The 13,436-nt window shown below is 58.9% G+C and overlaps 5 protein-coding genes across 5 annotated transcripts; all 5 read left to right on the top strand.

The window, feature by feature from the left end:
- The first annotated feature begins 392 nt into the window (after positions 1-392).
- On the top strand, positions 393-1,912 carry HBZ (hemoglobin subunit zeta). The gene is made up of 3 exons (XM_060120408.1): positions 393-487; positions 1,473-1,677; positions 1,784-1,912. The coding sequence occupies exons 1-3, from the start codon at positions 393-395 to the stop codon at positions 1,910-1,912; spliced, it is 429 nt and encodes a 142-aa protein (XP_059976391.1).
- A 708-nt stretch (positions 1,913-2,620) lies between these two features.
- Positions 2,621-3,308, top strand: HBM (hemoglobin subunit mu). The gene is made up of 3 exons (XM_060079539.1): positions 2,621-2,712; positions 2,868-3,072; positions 3,180-3,308. Exons 1-3 carry the CDS (start codon positions 2,621-2,623, stop codon positions 3,306-3,308), a joined length of 426 nt encoding a protein of 141 aa, XP_059935522.1.
- A 1,765-nt stretch (positions 3,309-5,073) lies between these two features.
- On the top strand, positions 5,074-5,733 carry LOC132503647 (hemoglobin subunit alpha). The gene is made up of 3 exons (XM_060120286.1): positions 5,074-5,168; positions 5,275-5,479; positions 5,605-5,733. The coding sequence occupies exons 1-3, from the start codon at positions 5,074-5,076 to the stop codon at positions 5,731-5,733; spliced, it is 429 nt and encodes a 142-aa protein (XP_059976269.1).
- A 2,257-nt stretch (positions 5,734-7,990) lies between these two features.
- On the top strand, positions 7,991-8,650 carry LOC132503663 (hemoglobin subunit alpha-like). The gene is made up of 3 exons (XM_060120318.1): positions 7,991-8,085; positions 8,192-8,396; positions 8,522-8,650. Exons 1-3 carry the CDS (start codon positions 7,991-7,993, stop codon positions 8,648-8,650), a joined length of 429 nt encoding a protein of 142 aa, XP_059976301.1.
- Positions 8,651-10,595: 1,945 nt separating this feature from the next.
- LOC132503660 (hemoglobin subunit alpha-like) lies at positions 10,596-11,259 on the top strand. The gene is made up of 3 exons (XM_060120312.1): positions 10,596-10,690; positions 10,797-11,001; positions 11,131-11,259. The coding sequence occupies exons 1-3, from the start codon at positions 10,596-10,598 to the stop codon at positions 11,257-11,259; spliced, it is 429 nt and encodes a 142-aa protein (XP_059976295.1).
- The last annotated feature ends 2,177 nt before the right edge of the window (positions 11,260-13,436 follow it).

Raw genomic sequence — 13,436 nt, 5'->3', positions numbered from 1 at the left:
CACGGGCACAGGCCAGCCGAGGAGGGTGTGTGGGCACTGCTCCTCTGGCTTCTCCCATTTTGTGATTCTGAAATGGACAAGGGCAGTGCGACACTGGGCTGCCTGGGCCCCTATCTCCTCTGGAGTCTGGTCAGGCTGAGGCCAACGCCCCCTCTAAGGCCCAGCAAGGGCAGCCGGAGTGACAGCCCCTCACCCCACCAGGTCCACCGGGCCCTGACTGCCCACTGTCACTGGATCTGATAAGAGACCCACCCCCCCATGGCCCCCTCCCCTCTCCCAGTGATGACCACAGCCTGGCCCCCACCCTGGCTCCACGTATATAAGGGGACCCTGGGGGCTGAGCACCACGGACGCCAGTTCTCAGTACACCCAGCTCCCACTCAGCCGCCACCATGTCTCTGACCAGGGCTGAGAGGACCATCATCGTGTCCATGTGGGGCAAGATCTCCACACAGGCAGACATCATCGGCACCGAGGCCCTGGAGAGGTGAGCACCAGGTGGGCTGGGATGGAGCCTGGTAGGGGACAGTGTGGGTCAGTGAGGACGGGGGTCAGTAGGAGGGGTCAGTGAGGATAGGTCAGTGAGGAGCGTCAGTGAGGAGGGGACAGTGAGGAGGGTCAGTGAGGAAGGGTCGGTGAGGAGGGGGCAGTGAGGAGGGGACAGTGAGGAGAGTCAGTGAGGAAAGGTTGGTGAGGAGGGGACAGTGAGGAGGGTCAGTGAGGAGGGGACAGTGAGGAGGGTCAGTGAGGAAAGGTCGGTGAGGAGGGGACAGTGAGGAGGGTCAGTGAGGAGTGGACAGTGAGGAGGCGACAGTGAGGAGGGTCAGTGAGGAGGGTCAGTGAGGAGGGGAAACTGAGGAGGGGACAGTGAGGAGGGTCAGTGAGGAGGGGACAATGAGGAGGGTCAGTGAGGAGGGGACAGTGAGGAGGGGACAATGAGGAGGGTCAGTGAGGAGGGTCAGTGAGGAGGGGACAGTGAGGAGGGGACAGTGAGGAGGGTCAGTGAGGAGGGGACAATGAGGAGGGTCAGTGAGGAGGGTCAGTGAGGAGGGTCAGTGAGGAGGGGACAGTGAGGAGGGGAAAGTGAGGAGGGGACATATGCAGGTTCAGTGAGCACGAGCAGCGGTGAGGCGGGTGCTCGGTGGTCAGCGGGCAGGAAGAGGAGGGGCATGGGGAGGGTGACGAGGGTCAGTTGTGTCCCTCCCTCCGCGCCCAGCACCCAGGTCTCTACAATCATTGTTGATTGAATGAGTGAGTGAAGGAAGGAACGAATGACTGGAGGACGGGGCGGTGAGGGTGAGGTGGGCCGGGCTATACTGGAGCCGGGGCAACAGCTGAAGTCCGCAATACCGATCCTGTCCGTCTTTAAAATGTTCATATTGGGGTCAAGTTGCATTTTTTGCCCTAATATTTACGTTTTAACTCCCGCGTGCAAACGTGACGTGTCCCGGCCCGGCCCGCCCCGCCCGCAGGCTATTCTCCAGCTACCCCCAGACCAAGACCTACTTCCCGCACTTCGACCTGCACGCGGGCTCCGCGCAGCTGCGCGCGCACGGCTCCAAGGTGGTGGCCGCCGTGGGCGACGCGGTCAAGAGCATCGACAACGTGGCGGGCGCCCTCTCCAAGCTGAGCGAGCTGCACGCCTACGTGCTGCGCGTAGACCCGGTCAACTTCAAGGTGGGCGCGGGGCGGGGCCCGGGGCGGGGCGGGGCGGGGGTCCGGGGGCGGGGCTGGGTGCCCGCCGCTCTCGCCGCGCCCGCCCTGAGCCTCCCTGTCGCCCCAGCTGCTGTCCCACTGCCTGCTGGTCACGGTGGCCTCGCACTTCCCCGCCGACTTCACGGCCGACGCGCACGCCGCCTGGGACAAGTTCCTGTCCATCGTGTCCCGCGTCCTGACCGAGAAGTACCGCTGAGGATGCCTCCCGACCCACAGGGCAGGCTTCGAGCCCTCCCCTTCCCCTGCACCCTCTTACGATTCCACCCGGGACCCCCAATAAATGAATGAGGATGGAGAGAGCCTGGTCGTGCGTCTCAGTATTGGGGGAAGCGGAGGAGAATGAAGGGAGGGAATGGGGGCTTCGCAGGAACACGGCCGACCCTAGTGTCACCCCCGGCCTGGAGGTCACTTGGCCCTGAGGACCCCAAAGTCGCGACCGGAGGGAGCAGAACAGCCCAGGACCGCCCACGCCGTTTTCTCGGGTCAGACCTGAGTTTGTGCCTCTTTCCCGCCTCCCAAATCACCCAGTCTGTCGCTTCAGTCAGCGTATTGTGTGTATGTGTAGGGTATGTGTAGGGACTCAGGGGCCTTTCCTCAAAGCCTGTTGTCACAGCTCAGGCACTGAGAGGACCCTTGATACCTCCTGGCCCTCCGCGCTCTTTCTCTCAATCCCTCCATCAGCTCCCTGTGGAATAATTGTAGATCCCCCTAAAGTCTGCAGCCAAGGCACACACACGGCGTGATTCAGTTCCTCTGCGGTGACAGGGACCTGGGTTGGCAACCAGGGTCCCCAGGTTCCCGCCGCGCTCCTGAAGATAAGGGCGGGCAGGGCGCTGGGGGGCAGGGCCGCTATAAGGAGGCCGGGACTGCGGGCGCGCCACCCAGAGCACGCCACGCCAACGCCATGCTCAGCGCCCAAGAGCGCGCCCACGTAGCACAGGTCTGGGACCTGATCGCCGGCCACGAGGCGCCCTTCGGGGCGGAGCTTCTGCTCAGGTGGGTTGGGTCTGGGTCTCCAGAATTGCAGCGAGGCGGAGACTGGGGTGTTGGGCCTGAGTTGGGACGGGGGCGGGCCTGACCGGGGTTTCGCGGGGTCTGGGCGGCGCAGACGCTGGAGAGACCGCCCTCCCTCCTCACCCTTGCTCCCGCAGGCTCTTCACGGTGTACCCCAGCACCAAGACCTACTTTAAGCACCTGGGCGACCGCCCTGACGAGGTGCAGCTGCTGAGCCACGGACAACGCGTGCTCGAGGCGGTGGGAGTGGCCGTCCGGCACATGGACAACCTGCGCGCGGCCCTGAGCCCGCTTGCCGACCTGCACGCACATGTGCTGCGCGTGGACCCCACCAACTTCCCAGTGAGCCACCCCGGGACGTAGCAGGGTTCGCGCGTGCAGCCGAGGTGGGGAGGCATTTGGCAAGGAATTGGCGAGGACAGAGCTCTTACCGGCCTTTTCTCCCGCAGCTGCTGATCCAGTGTTTCCAGGTGGTGCTGGCCTCCCACCTGCAGGGCGAGTTCACGGTGGAGATGCAGGCGGTGTGGGATAAGTTCCTGACGGGCCTGGCGGTAGTGCTGACAGAGAAGTACCGCTGAGTTCTGTGCCCCGGGTCTAGGTCTGCTCATGTCAATAAACAAGCCTCAAAAGCCTGGACCCCGTGTAGGTGTGGTCTTTGGGGAGCAGGCGGACTGACGTCACAGTTGCCGGGCAGAGAAGCTCCGGGTCCTGAGGGGAGCCTCGCGGAATCTTAGGGCAGGATCCCCAACCTTTGCTGACAATGGAACCAGGGACACAGGAACGGGACCTTGGGCACTCAACAAACCCTGAATGAGGACAGTTCCCGGTCTGACAGTCTGGGGGTCCAGGCCGGGTGTGTACACCCAGAGGCTTGTACAGAACAGTTGCCCTCCCGGGGCAGGGGAATGTGGTGGGGCCGAGCGCGTGCTCGGATGGAGGAAGGGTCTTCAGCTTCACCTCGCATCTGGCACCCGTGCGGTGCCATACCATTCGCAAAGCACGTCCTCATTCACACACTCATTCATCTCCGTCCCTACCTCGCTCCGGGAACTGCAAGCCTCAATCTTCGCCTCTTTAACAGACAGGCGAGGCACCGAGGCCTAGGGGGCAAGTTTCTGGCCTGAGGTCAAACAGACTTCGTGGCCCAGGGCTCCACGGACCCTCATCTCTGTTCTCTCCCATCTTCTCCCCTACTTCCAGCGCTCACTCTGTAGTTGCCTTGCCCTGGTCCAAGTTAGTCCCTTCCTCTGAATCTCCTGGGGCAGGGAGTGGGGGTAGGAAGGAAGACCTCTACGGCCACAACCTGTGTCACGTCAACATGAGGTGCGATACTAGGCTTGTCCCTAAGCGAGCTGAGCCTAATGCATCTGATGGAAAATCCCCAACCTCGCTGGGTCTTTGAAATAATTTAGAAGATCCTAATGCAGGGTGGGTGCCTGGCAGGCCCACGGCCACCCAAACCCCACCCCAGCTCCAGCCGCCCCGCTCAGTCTCTGGGGTCCCTGGGCCATGGCGCCCCACCTTACACACACACACACACACACACACGTGCCCTGTCAATCTCTCTTCCCTCTGCAGCACTGGTGCAGGGATCTTATTGCTCCATTTAGAGCCTTTGCGAATGCAGGAGCCTAACCCTGGCAGCTCTCCAAACTCTGAATGAGAATGGTTCCCTGGCTGACAATCTCACATCTGTGCAGGGCTGGGAAGTGGGTGACCAAGTCCAAAACAGGGGGTGGGGAGGGGCTGCTGGATGCTAAGCCCTGACCCTGGCTGAGTGGAATGCCCCCGCGGTCCACGACAACACCTGCTAACCCGCACTGCGCCAGGGCCTGCCCACCATTGTGGGTACGATGCTTAAAGGACTTCCCCCCTGTTACATCCTGCACCCACATTATTTACATAGGCAGTTTACAGCTCTTCATCCTGGGGAAAAGTTTAGTGGAAAGCAGCTTGTATCACTTCGGAAAAGATTGTGCTCCTCTCCAAGACTGGCAAATAGACACCTCGAGGCTACCCCAGCTGGGGACGAACTCGGGTGCCAGTGGGTTTGGGTGGCTCGGAAACGTGTGTGACCTCCCAGACCCACAGGAGCAGGAAAAGAGTGGGCCCTAGAGAGCTGGATCTAGGCAGCTGTAGGCAGGACTGGGAGGGGCCCGCTTGGGACTCCAGCACTCCCGCACCCTCTCGAGACCGAGCTTTCCAGGCTGGCACCTCCTGGCCCCGTGCCAGCCAATGAGCACGGCACGATCGGGCGTGCCCCTCGCGCCCCAGGCATAAAGGCTCGCGCAATCCCAGCCCTGCATGTTTCTGGTCCCGACCCAGACTCAGAGAGAACCCACCATGGTGCTGTCTCCCGCCGACAAGACCAACGTCAAGGCCGTCTGGGGCAAGGTTGGCGGCCATGCTGCAGAATTTGGCGCAGAGGCCCTGGAGAGGTGAGCAGCCCACCTGCCCGGCTGGGACTGGGGCCGGTCGCCCCGTCGCATCCTGGTCCTGGGCCAACCGGCCTAAGTCCGGATCTCCCACCTCTTCTCCACTCAGGATGTTCATGAACTTCCCAAGCACCAAGACCTACTTCTCCCACTTCGACCTGGGACACGGCTCCGCCCAGATCAAGGGCCACGGCAAGAAGGTGGCCGACGCGCTGACCAAAGCCGTGGGCCACATGGACACCCTGCCCGATGCCTTGTCTGATCTGAGCGACCTGCACGCCCACAAGCTGCGTGTGGACCCGGTCAACTTCAAGGTGAGCTCGCGGGCCAGACCTGGAGAGATCCGAGCTAGCAAGGCAGAGAGTGTGGTGGGGTTCCAGAGGTGGAGCACGGTGGCGACCCCCAACCCCGCGGCCCCTGACACCTCCTCTCTCCGCAGCTCCTGGGCCACTGCCTGCTGGTGACCCTGGCTGTCCACCTCCCCGGCGACTTCACGCCCTCGGTCCATGCCTCCCTGGACAAGTTCTTGGCCAGTGTGAGCACCGTGCTGACCTCCAAATACCGTTAAGCTGGAGCCTCCGCGATCCCTACCCTGGCCTGGGGCCCTCTGGCGCTCTGGGCACCCTCACTTCCCGATCTTTGAATAAAGTCTGAGTGGGCTGCAGCCTCTGTAGCCTCGGTTCTCTGTGTCCACAAACCGTGCTGGGGTCGGGGTGGTTCCCAGCAGCGAGAAATGGGAGGGCGGAGAAGGGACGGGAGCTAAGGCTGAGGCCTCCCAGAATCTGCTGAACCAAGCTCTGACTTGCAAGGGCTCTCCCCGAGGTGGGGAGTCCTAAAATGGTCACCCTGTTTTGCAGTTTCTCTGCTTCCCCTTAAAGATAGTAAGATCCAAACAAACAAACCACACAAATAGGCTTTTCCTGGTGCAAATGTAGGAGGTGGACAACCTCCCTGAGTTTCCACTTCCTTCCTACCAGAGGGAAGGTGAGTTGGAACAGGGGTCGAAGGCCCAGGCACCCTTCCTGGGTCACAGTAACTCCCTGCGGTGGTGGTGGAGGGAGGCGGGAAGTCAGGGAAGAAGAGGGGCCTTGAGCTGTCTGCAGCCTTGAGCAGAGTTCCTCTCTCCCTTGTCCCTGCAGTCCCAGAGACTGCATCGCTGAATAGCTGACTGTGCACCCAGCCCTGTGATCCCAGCTCGTCACGCACCCCACCTCCAACCTCTAGCCCCAGGCTCCTGGGGTCTCCCGGCAGTTCTGCCTTGGTGCTGTGAGCAACCTTCACAAAGGCCCCCGTCCCACGCGCCAGTGCCCTGGACTCCACACTGGAACCCTGCACACCCCACCCACCCTGTAGCCCTTAGGGACCTTATCAGCACTTACAGCCCAGCCCCCATCTTCAGGGCAACACCCAGCGCTGGATAAAAGTTTGGGGAGGGTGGTGGGGCCCCTGCTCACCACTTTCTTTCTGGACAAGGACCTCTTCGAACAGCTGGGGAGTGGCTTCCCCCTCTCCACCACGCGCTCTTCCTCTGCCCCACAGCCCAATTCGCTTTCATTTCAATATAGAAAAACACTGAAGAATTAAATTAAAATCTACCCATGTTTTTTTTCACACACACGCGCACACCCTTTTTGTGTGATTCAAAGGAGGGAGAGAGTCCCTCTGTCCTGTCCACCTAACCCCCGCAGAATGAGCCAAGGCTCACAGTTTGGCACTGACCCCACTGGCTCCTATCCGGCGCTGAAGGGACACAGTTACATCTACAACTGTACTTTTTTTTTTTTGGTCAAAAATACCATTCTACCTTAGGCATGTTTTTCTTCACCTGCTCTTCTCACTGAACTGTGTCTCCTCGACCTGTCTTCTGGCCAATTCATTCACCTCTGTCTCACTTCATATATTTGTTGGTCATTTTGATATTTCCATTAATTTCCTGTTAAAATCCACTGTCAACTGTTCTCATAAGTCATTTGCCTTTTCCTTATATCTTTGTGGGAGGTCTTCCCATATTGTGAATGTAAGACATCAGCTGAGAAATGTTCCTCAAATCTTGCCTGAAAAGGGCTGGGGTGGGGATTTCCCTGGCGGTTCAGTGGTTAAGACGCCGCACTTCCAGTGCAGGATGCACGGATTCGATCCCTGGTCGAGGGACTAAGATCCCGCATGCCCCGCGGCTCGCCCCCCACCAAAAAAGGCTGGGGTGCAGCAACTACCACCCTGGAAGAAGAAACTTGAACCCGGAGCCCCCCAGCCGGAGTGATTCCAGGAGAGATTTGTTGAGGACGTGTGAGCAATGCGCACACGTCTTGTGTGCATCCCTCTCTGGCCTGAACTAGACGCACTGAATCGCCCATTCATTCACTGATTCTGCCCAAATTTAAAATGCCTAGCGTGTGCCAAGCCTAGGTCCAGGGTGGGTGGGACGGGCTGACCTACTCCCTTCTTCCATCTCTCGGGGATTCTAAAGGGTGGAAGAGCGGGCATCCACCCCGCTCCACAAACCGGCCCCCGCCAGCTGGGACCAGGATAGCACTTCCGGGGAAGGTGGACGCAGCGGGCGGGAAGCAGCCGGTAGGAGGGAGAACACCCTGGCCAGAGTCTCCAGGTGCCTCCACAAACTGGGAGCGAAACACCCACCGCCCAGTCAGGCGCAGACATTGCGCCGCGCGCCCCCTGCTGTCCAGGTCCATAGGCGCATCCCGGCCCCGCTCCAGCCAATGAGCGCGGCGCGATCGGGCGTGCCCCTCGCGCCCCAGGCATAAAGGCTCGCGCAATCCCAGCCCTGCACGCTTCTGGTCCTGACCCAGACTCAGAGAGAACCCACCATGGTGCTGTCTCCCGCCGACAAGACCAACGTCAAGGCCGTCTGGGGTAAGATTGGCGGCCATGCTGCAGAATATGGCGCAGAGGCCCTGGAGAGGTGAGCAGCCCACCTGCCCGGCTGGGACTGGGGCCGGTCGCCCCGTCGCATCCTGGTCCTGGGCCAACCGGCCTAAGTCCGGATCTCCCACCTCTTCTCCACTCAGGATGTTCATGAACTTCCCAAGCACCAAGACCTACTTCTCCCACTTCGACCTGGGACACGGCTCCGCCCAGATCAAGGGCCACGGCAAGAAGGTGGCCGACGCGCTGACCAAAGCCGTGGGCCACATGGACACCCTGCCCGATGCCTTGTCTGATCTGAGCGACCTGCACGCCCACAAGCTGCGTGTGGACCCGGTCAACTTCAAGGTGAGCTCGCGGGCCAGACCTGGAGAGATCTGAGCTAGCAAGGCAGAGAGTGTGGTGGGGTTCCAGAGGTGGAGCACGGCGGCGACCCCCAACCCCGCGGCCCCTGACACCTCCTCTCTCCGCAGCTCCTGGGCCACTGCCTGCTGGTGACCCTGGCTGTCCACCTCCCCGGCGACTTCACGCCCTCGGTCCATGCCTCCCTGGACAAGTTCTTGGCCAGTGTGAGCACCGTGCTGACCTCCAAATACCGTTAAGCTGGAGCCTCCGCGATCCCTACCCTGGCCTGGGGCCCTCTGGCGCTCTGGGCACCCTCACTTCCCGAACTTTGAATAAAGTCTGAGTGGGCTGCAGCCTCTGTAGCCTCGGTTCTCTGTGTCCACAAACCGTGCCGGGGTCGGGGTGGTTCCCAGCAGCGAGAAATGGGAGGGCGGAGGAGGGACGGGAGCTAAGGCTGAGGCCTCCCAGAATCTGCTGAACCAAGCTCTGACTTGCAAGGGCTCTCCCCGAGGTGGGGAGTCCTAAAATGGTCACCCTGTTTTGCTGTTTCTCTGATCCCCCTTAAAGATACAGTTAGATCCAAACAAACAAACCACACAAATAGGCTTTTTCTGGGGTCTCCCGGCAGTTCTGCCTTGGTGCTGCGAGCAACCTTCACAAAGGCCCCCGTCCCACGCGCCAGTGCCCTGGACTCCACACTGGAACCCTGCACACCCCACCCACCCTGTAGCCCTTAGGGACCCTATCAGCACCTCCAGCCCAGCCCCCATCTTCAGGGCAACACCCAGCGCTGGATAAAAGTTTGGGGAGGGTGGTGGGGCCCCTGCTCACCACTTTCTTTCTGGACAAGGACCTCTTCGAACAGCTGGGGAGTGGCTTCCCCCTCTCCACCACGTGCTCTTCCTCTGCCCCACAGCCCAATTCGCTTTCATTTCAATATAGAAAAACACTGAAGAATTAAATTAAAATCTACCCATGTTTTTTTTCACACACACGCGCACACCCTTTTTGTGTGATTCAAAGGAGGGAGAGAGTCCCTCTGTCCTGTCCACCTAACCCCCGCAGAATGAGCCAAGGCTCACAGTTTGGCACTGACCCCACTGGCTCCTATCCGGTGCTGAAGGGACACAGTTACATCTACAACTGTACTTTTTTTTTTTTGGTCAAAAATACCATTCTACCTTAGGCATGTTTTTCTTCACCTGCTCTTCTCACTGAACTGTGTCTCCTCGACCTGTCTTCTGGCCAATTCATTCACCTCTGTCTCACTTCATATATTTGTTGGTCATTTTGATATTTCCATTAATTTCCTGTTAAAATCCACTGTCAACTGTTCTCATAAGTCATTTGCCTTTTCCTTATATCTTTGTGGGAGGTCTTCCCATATTGTGAATGTAAGACATCAGCTGAGAAATGTTCCTCAAATCTTGCCTGAAAAGGGCTGGGGTGGGGATTTCCCTGGCGGTTCAGTGGTTAAGACGCCGCACTTCCAGTGCAGGATGCACGGATTCGATCCCTGGTCGAGGGACTAAGATCCCGCATGCCCCGCGGCTCGCCCCCCACCAAAAAAGGCTGGGGTGCAGCAACTACCACCCTGGAAGAAGAAACTTGAACCCGGAGCCCCCCAGCCGGAGTGATTCCAGGAGAGATTTGTTGAGGACGTGTGAGCAATGCGCACACGTCTTGTGTGCATCCCTCTCTGGCCTGAACTAGACGCACTGAATCGCCCATTCATTCACTGATTCTGCCCAAATTTAAAATGCCTAGCGTGTGCCAAGCCTAGGTCCAGGGTGGGTGGGACGGGCTGACCTACTCCCTTCTTCCATCTCTCGGGGATTCTAAAGGGTGGAAGGGCGGGCATCTACCCCGCTCCACAAACCGGCCCCCGCCAGCTGGGACCAGGATAGCACTTCCGGGGAAGGTGGACGCAGCGGGCGGGAAGCAGCCGGTAGGAGGGAGAACACCCTGGCCAGAGTCTCCAGGTGCCTCCACAAACTGGAAGCGAAGCACCCACCGCCCAGTCAGGCGCAGACATTGCGCCGCGCGCCCCCTGCTGTCCAGGTCCATAGGCGCATCCCGGCCCCGCTCCAGCCAATGAGCGCGGCGCGATCGGGCGTGCCCCTCGCGCCCCAGGCATAAAGGCTCGCGCAATCCCAGCCCTGCACGCTTCTGGTCCTGACCCAGACTCAGAGAGAACCCACCATGGTGCTGTCTCCCGCCGACAAGACCAACGTCAAGGCCGTCTGGGGTAAGATTGGCAACCATGCTGCAGAATATGGCGCAGAGGCCCTGGAGAGGTGAGCAGCCCACCTGCCCGGCTGGGACTGGGGCCGGTCGCCCCGTCGCGTCCTGGTCCTGGGCCAACCGGCCTAAGTCCGGATCTCCCACCTCTTCTCCACTCAGGATGTTCATGAACTTCCCAAGCACCAAGACCTACTTCTCCCACTTCGACCTGGGACACGGCTCCGCCCAGATCAAGGGCCACGGCAAGAAGGTGGCCGACGCACTGACCAAAGCCGTGGGCCACATGGACACCCTGCCCGATGCCTTGTCTGATCTGAGCGACCTGCACGCCCACAAGCTGCGTGTGGACCCGGTCAACTTCAAGGTGAGCTCGTGGGCCAGACCTGGAGAGATCTGAGTTAGCAAGGCAGAGAGTGCGGTGGGGTTCCAGAGGTGGATGGAGCACGGCGGCGACCCCCAACCCCGCGGCCCCTGACACCCCCTCTCTCCGCAGCTCCTGGGCCACTGCCTGCTGGTGACCTTGGCTGTCCACCTCCCCGGCGACTTCACGCCCCCGGTCCATGCCTCCCTGGACAAGTTCTTGGCCAGTGTGAGCACCGTGCTGACCTCCAAATACCGTTAAGCTGGAGCCTCCGCGATCCCTACCCTGGCCTGGGGCCCTCTGGCGCTCTGGGCACCCTCACTTTCCGATCTTTGAATAAAGTCTGAGTGGGCTGCAGCCTCTGTAGCCTCGGTTCTCTGTGTCCACGAACCGTGCCAGGGGTCGGGGTGGCTCTTTTTGCCTTGGACAAAGCAACTCTCCGAGGCAGGTGAAGAGAGGGAAGGGGAAAACAGTAGAGTGGGGTGGAGCCGGTCCCAATGCCACTGCCTGGGATTCTCTGGGCAGCCCTCACCCTCACCCTGGAGTGACTTGCTGAGTACACCTGCCCTTTACCGAATTAATTCCAGAGACTTGCATATTCATCGCGGGTTTGTTCAAATAATGGGTTTGTTTCCTGTCTTTACATTTTATGGCACACACACTTGTGCTGAGAGTTGGTAGACCTCCAGCCTAGGACCTTGGAGCTCTCCCAGGGCTCTTCCCAGAGTTGGGTGGTGGGGAGAACACAGAGATCACACTTCTTCAGAGGCTCACTGAGTACCCCCTCCCCATCAAGTGCTTCCCAAGTACATGCACAGTCTAGAGGAAATTGGGGTGAGCAGTGCCATTGCAGAGCCAGGCAATTTCCTGGATATGCCCCTTTCACCTGGTACACCCCGCAGGACACTCACAGGGTCTAAAGAACTGACTTGGGGGGCCCAGCTCAGGATCCACTGCATCACCCTGAGGCCCACTGACTCCCCCCAGTGCAGCAGTGAAGAGAGCCTGTTGGGGGGCGGAGGGCGGGCGCCTGCACTCCGATGTGCTTCCTTCCCATGGAGAATGCCCCTAGTGCCCCTAGTGTCCAGTCCTGGTAGTCATCTAGCCCTGAGCCCCCGACTGAGAGCAGTGTCCTTTCTTCCCTGGGCCCAAGTGTCATCCTCAGAAAATGTGATGGCAGGTTCCCTGACTCAGTGTGTCATGCTTTTAGCACAGCTGGTGGCACAGTATGAGCTCTGTAAGAGGCAGTCTTCCTTATTTTATTATTAGGAAAAATGAGCGCCTGGGCTAAAAGTGGAAACAACCCAGATGTCCATCAACAGATGAGTGGACAAACAAAATGTGATCTATCTATCCATAAAATGGAATGCTATCCATCCATAAAAAGTAACGAAGTGTCAATACATGCTACAACATGGATAAACCTCGGAAACATGTTAAGTGAAAGAAACCAGACACAAAAGACCATATATTGCATGATTCTATTCACATGAAATGTCCAGAATACGTAAATGCACAGAGACAGAAAGACTGGTAATGGCCAGGGGCTGGAGGGCAGGGGTTATGGACTGACGGCTAATGGGGACAGAGTTTCTATTTGGGACGATGAAAACGTTCTGGAACTGGACAGTGGTGATGGTTGCACACACTCTGAATGTAATTAAAGACACTGAATTGTACACCTTAAAATAGCTAAGACAGTACATTTTATGTTACATGAATTTCAACGCAATTTTTTTAAAAAAAGGATGTATAGGGCCTCCCTGGTGGCGCAAGTGGTTGAGAGTCCGCCTGCCGATGCAGGGGATACGGGTTCGTGCCCCGGTCTGGGAGTATCCCATATGCCGCGGAGCGGCTGGGCCCGTGAGCCATGGCCGCTGAGCCTGCGCGTCCGGAGCCTGCGCGTCCGGAGCCTGTGCTCCGCAACGGGGGAGGCCACAACAGTGAGAGGCCCGCATACCGCAAAAAAAAAAAAAAAAAAAAAGATGTATAGTGATGCCTGGCACAGCATGACTGCTGCATAGGTATTAGCTATTATTTTGGGATATATCCTAGGCACCCAATATAAATGCTCATTGTCAGAAAGAGGCGTCTGTTATGAACCAGGCACAACCTTGGAAAGAAGAAATTGTTACCTTCCTTATATACCATAAATGAGAAAATAGACTCAGAAAGGTGTCATAATAGACTCGGGAGGGAGGCAGAATAAGCTGACGTTCAATGCCAAAATCCATGCTTAAATTCAGGGCAACCTAAAATTAATGATACATACTAAATATTAGTTTCCATAGAGTAAACCTTCAAAAATACGGGCCTCAGGGTCCAGGGCGATTAGGAAGGCCCCAGGTCGGAGCAGACGCTCCGTGGAGCGCTCCGGGCCGCTGGGGCCAGATTCTGCGACCAGAGGCGCGGCGAACCCCGGAGGCCAAGGGGACCGC

Source organism: Mesoplodon densirostris, chromosome 16 (genome assembly GCF_025265405.1).
Source record: "Mesoplodon densirostris isolate mMesDen1 chromosome 16, mMesDen1 primary haplotype, whole genome shotgun sequence".
NCBI classification, from domain to species: domain Eukaryota; kingdom Metazoa; phylum Chordata; class Mammalia; order Artiodactyla; family Ziphiidae; genus Mesoplodon; species Mesoplodon densirostris.
The sequence above is the reverse complement of the archived record's forward strand: the minus strand, read 5'-3'. Positions and strand labels throughout refer to the sequence as shown.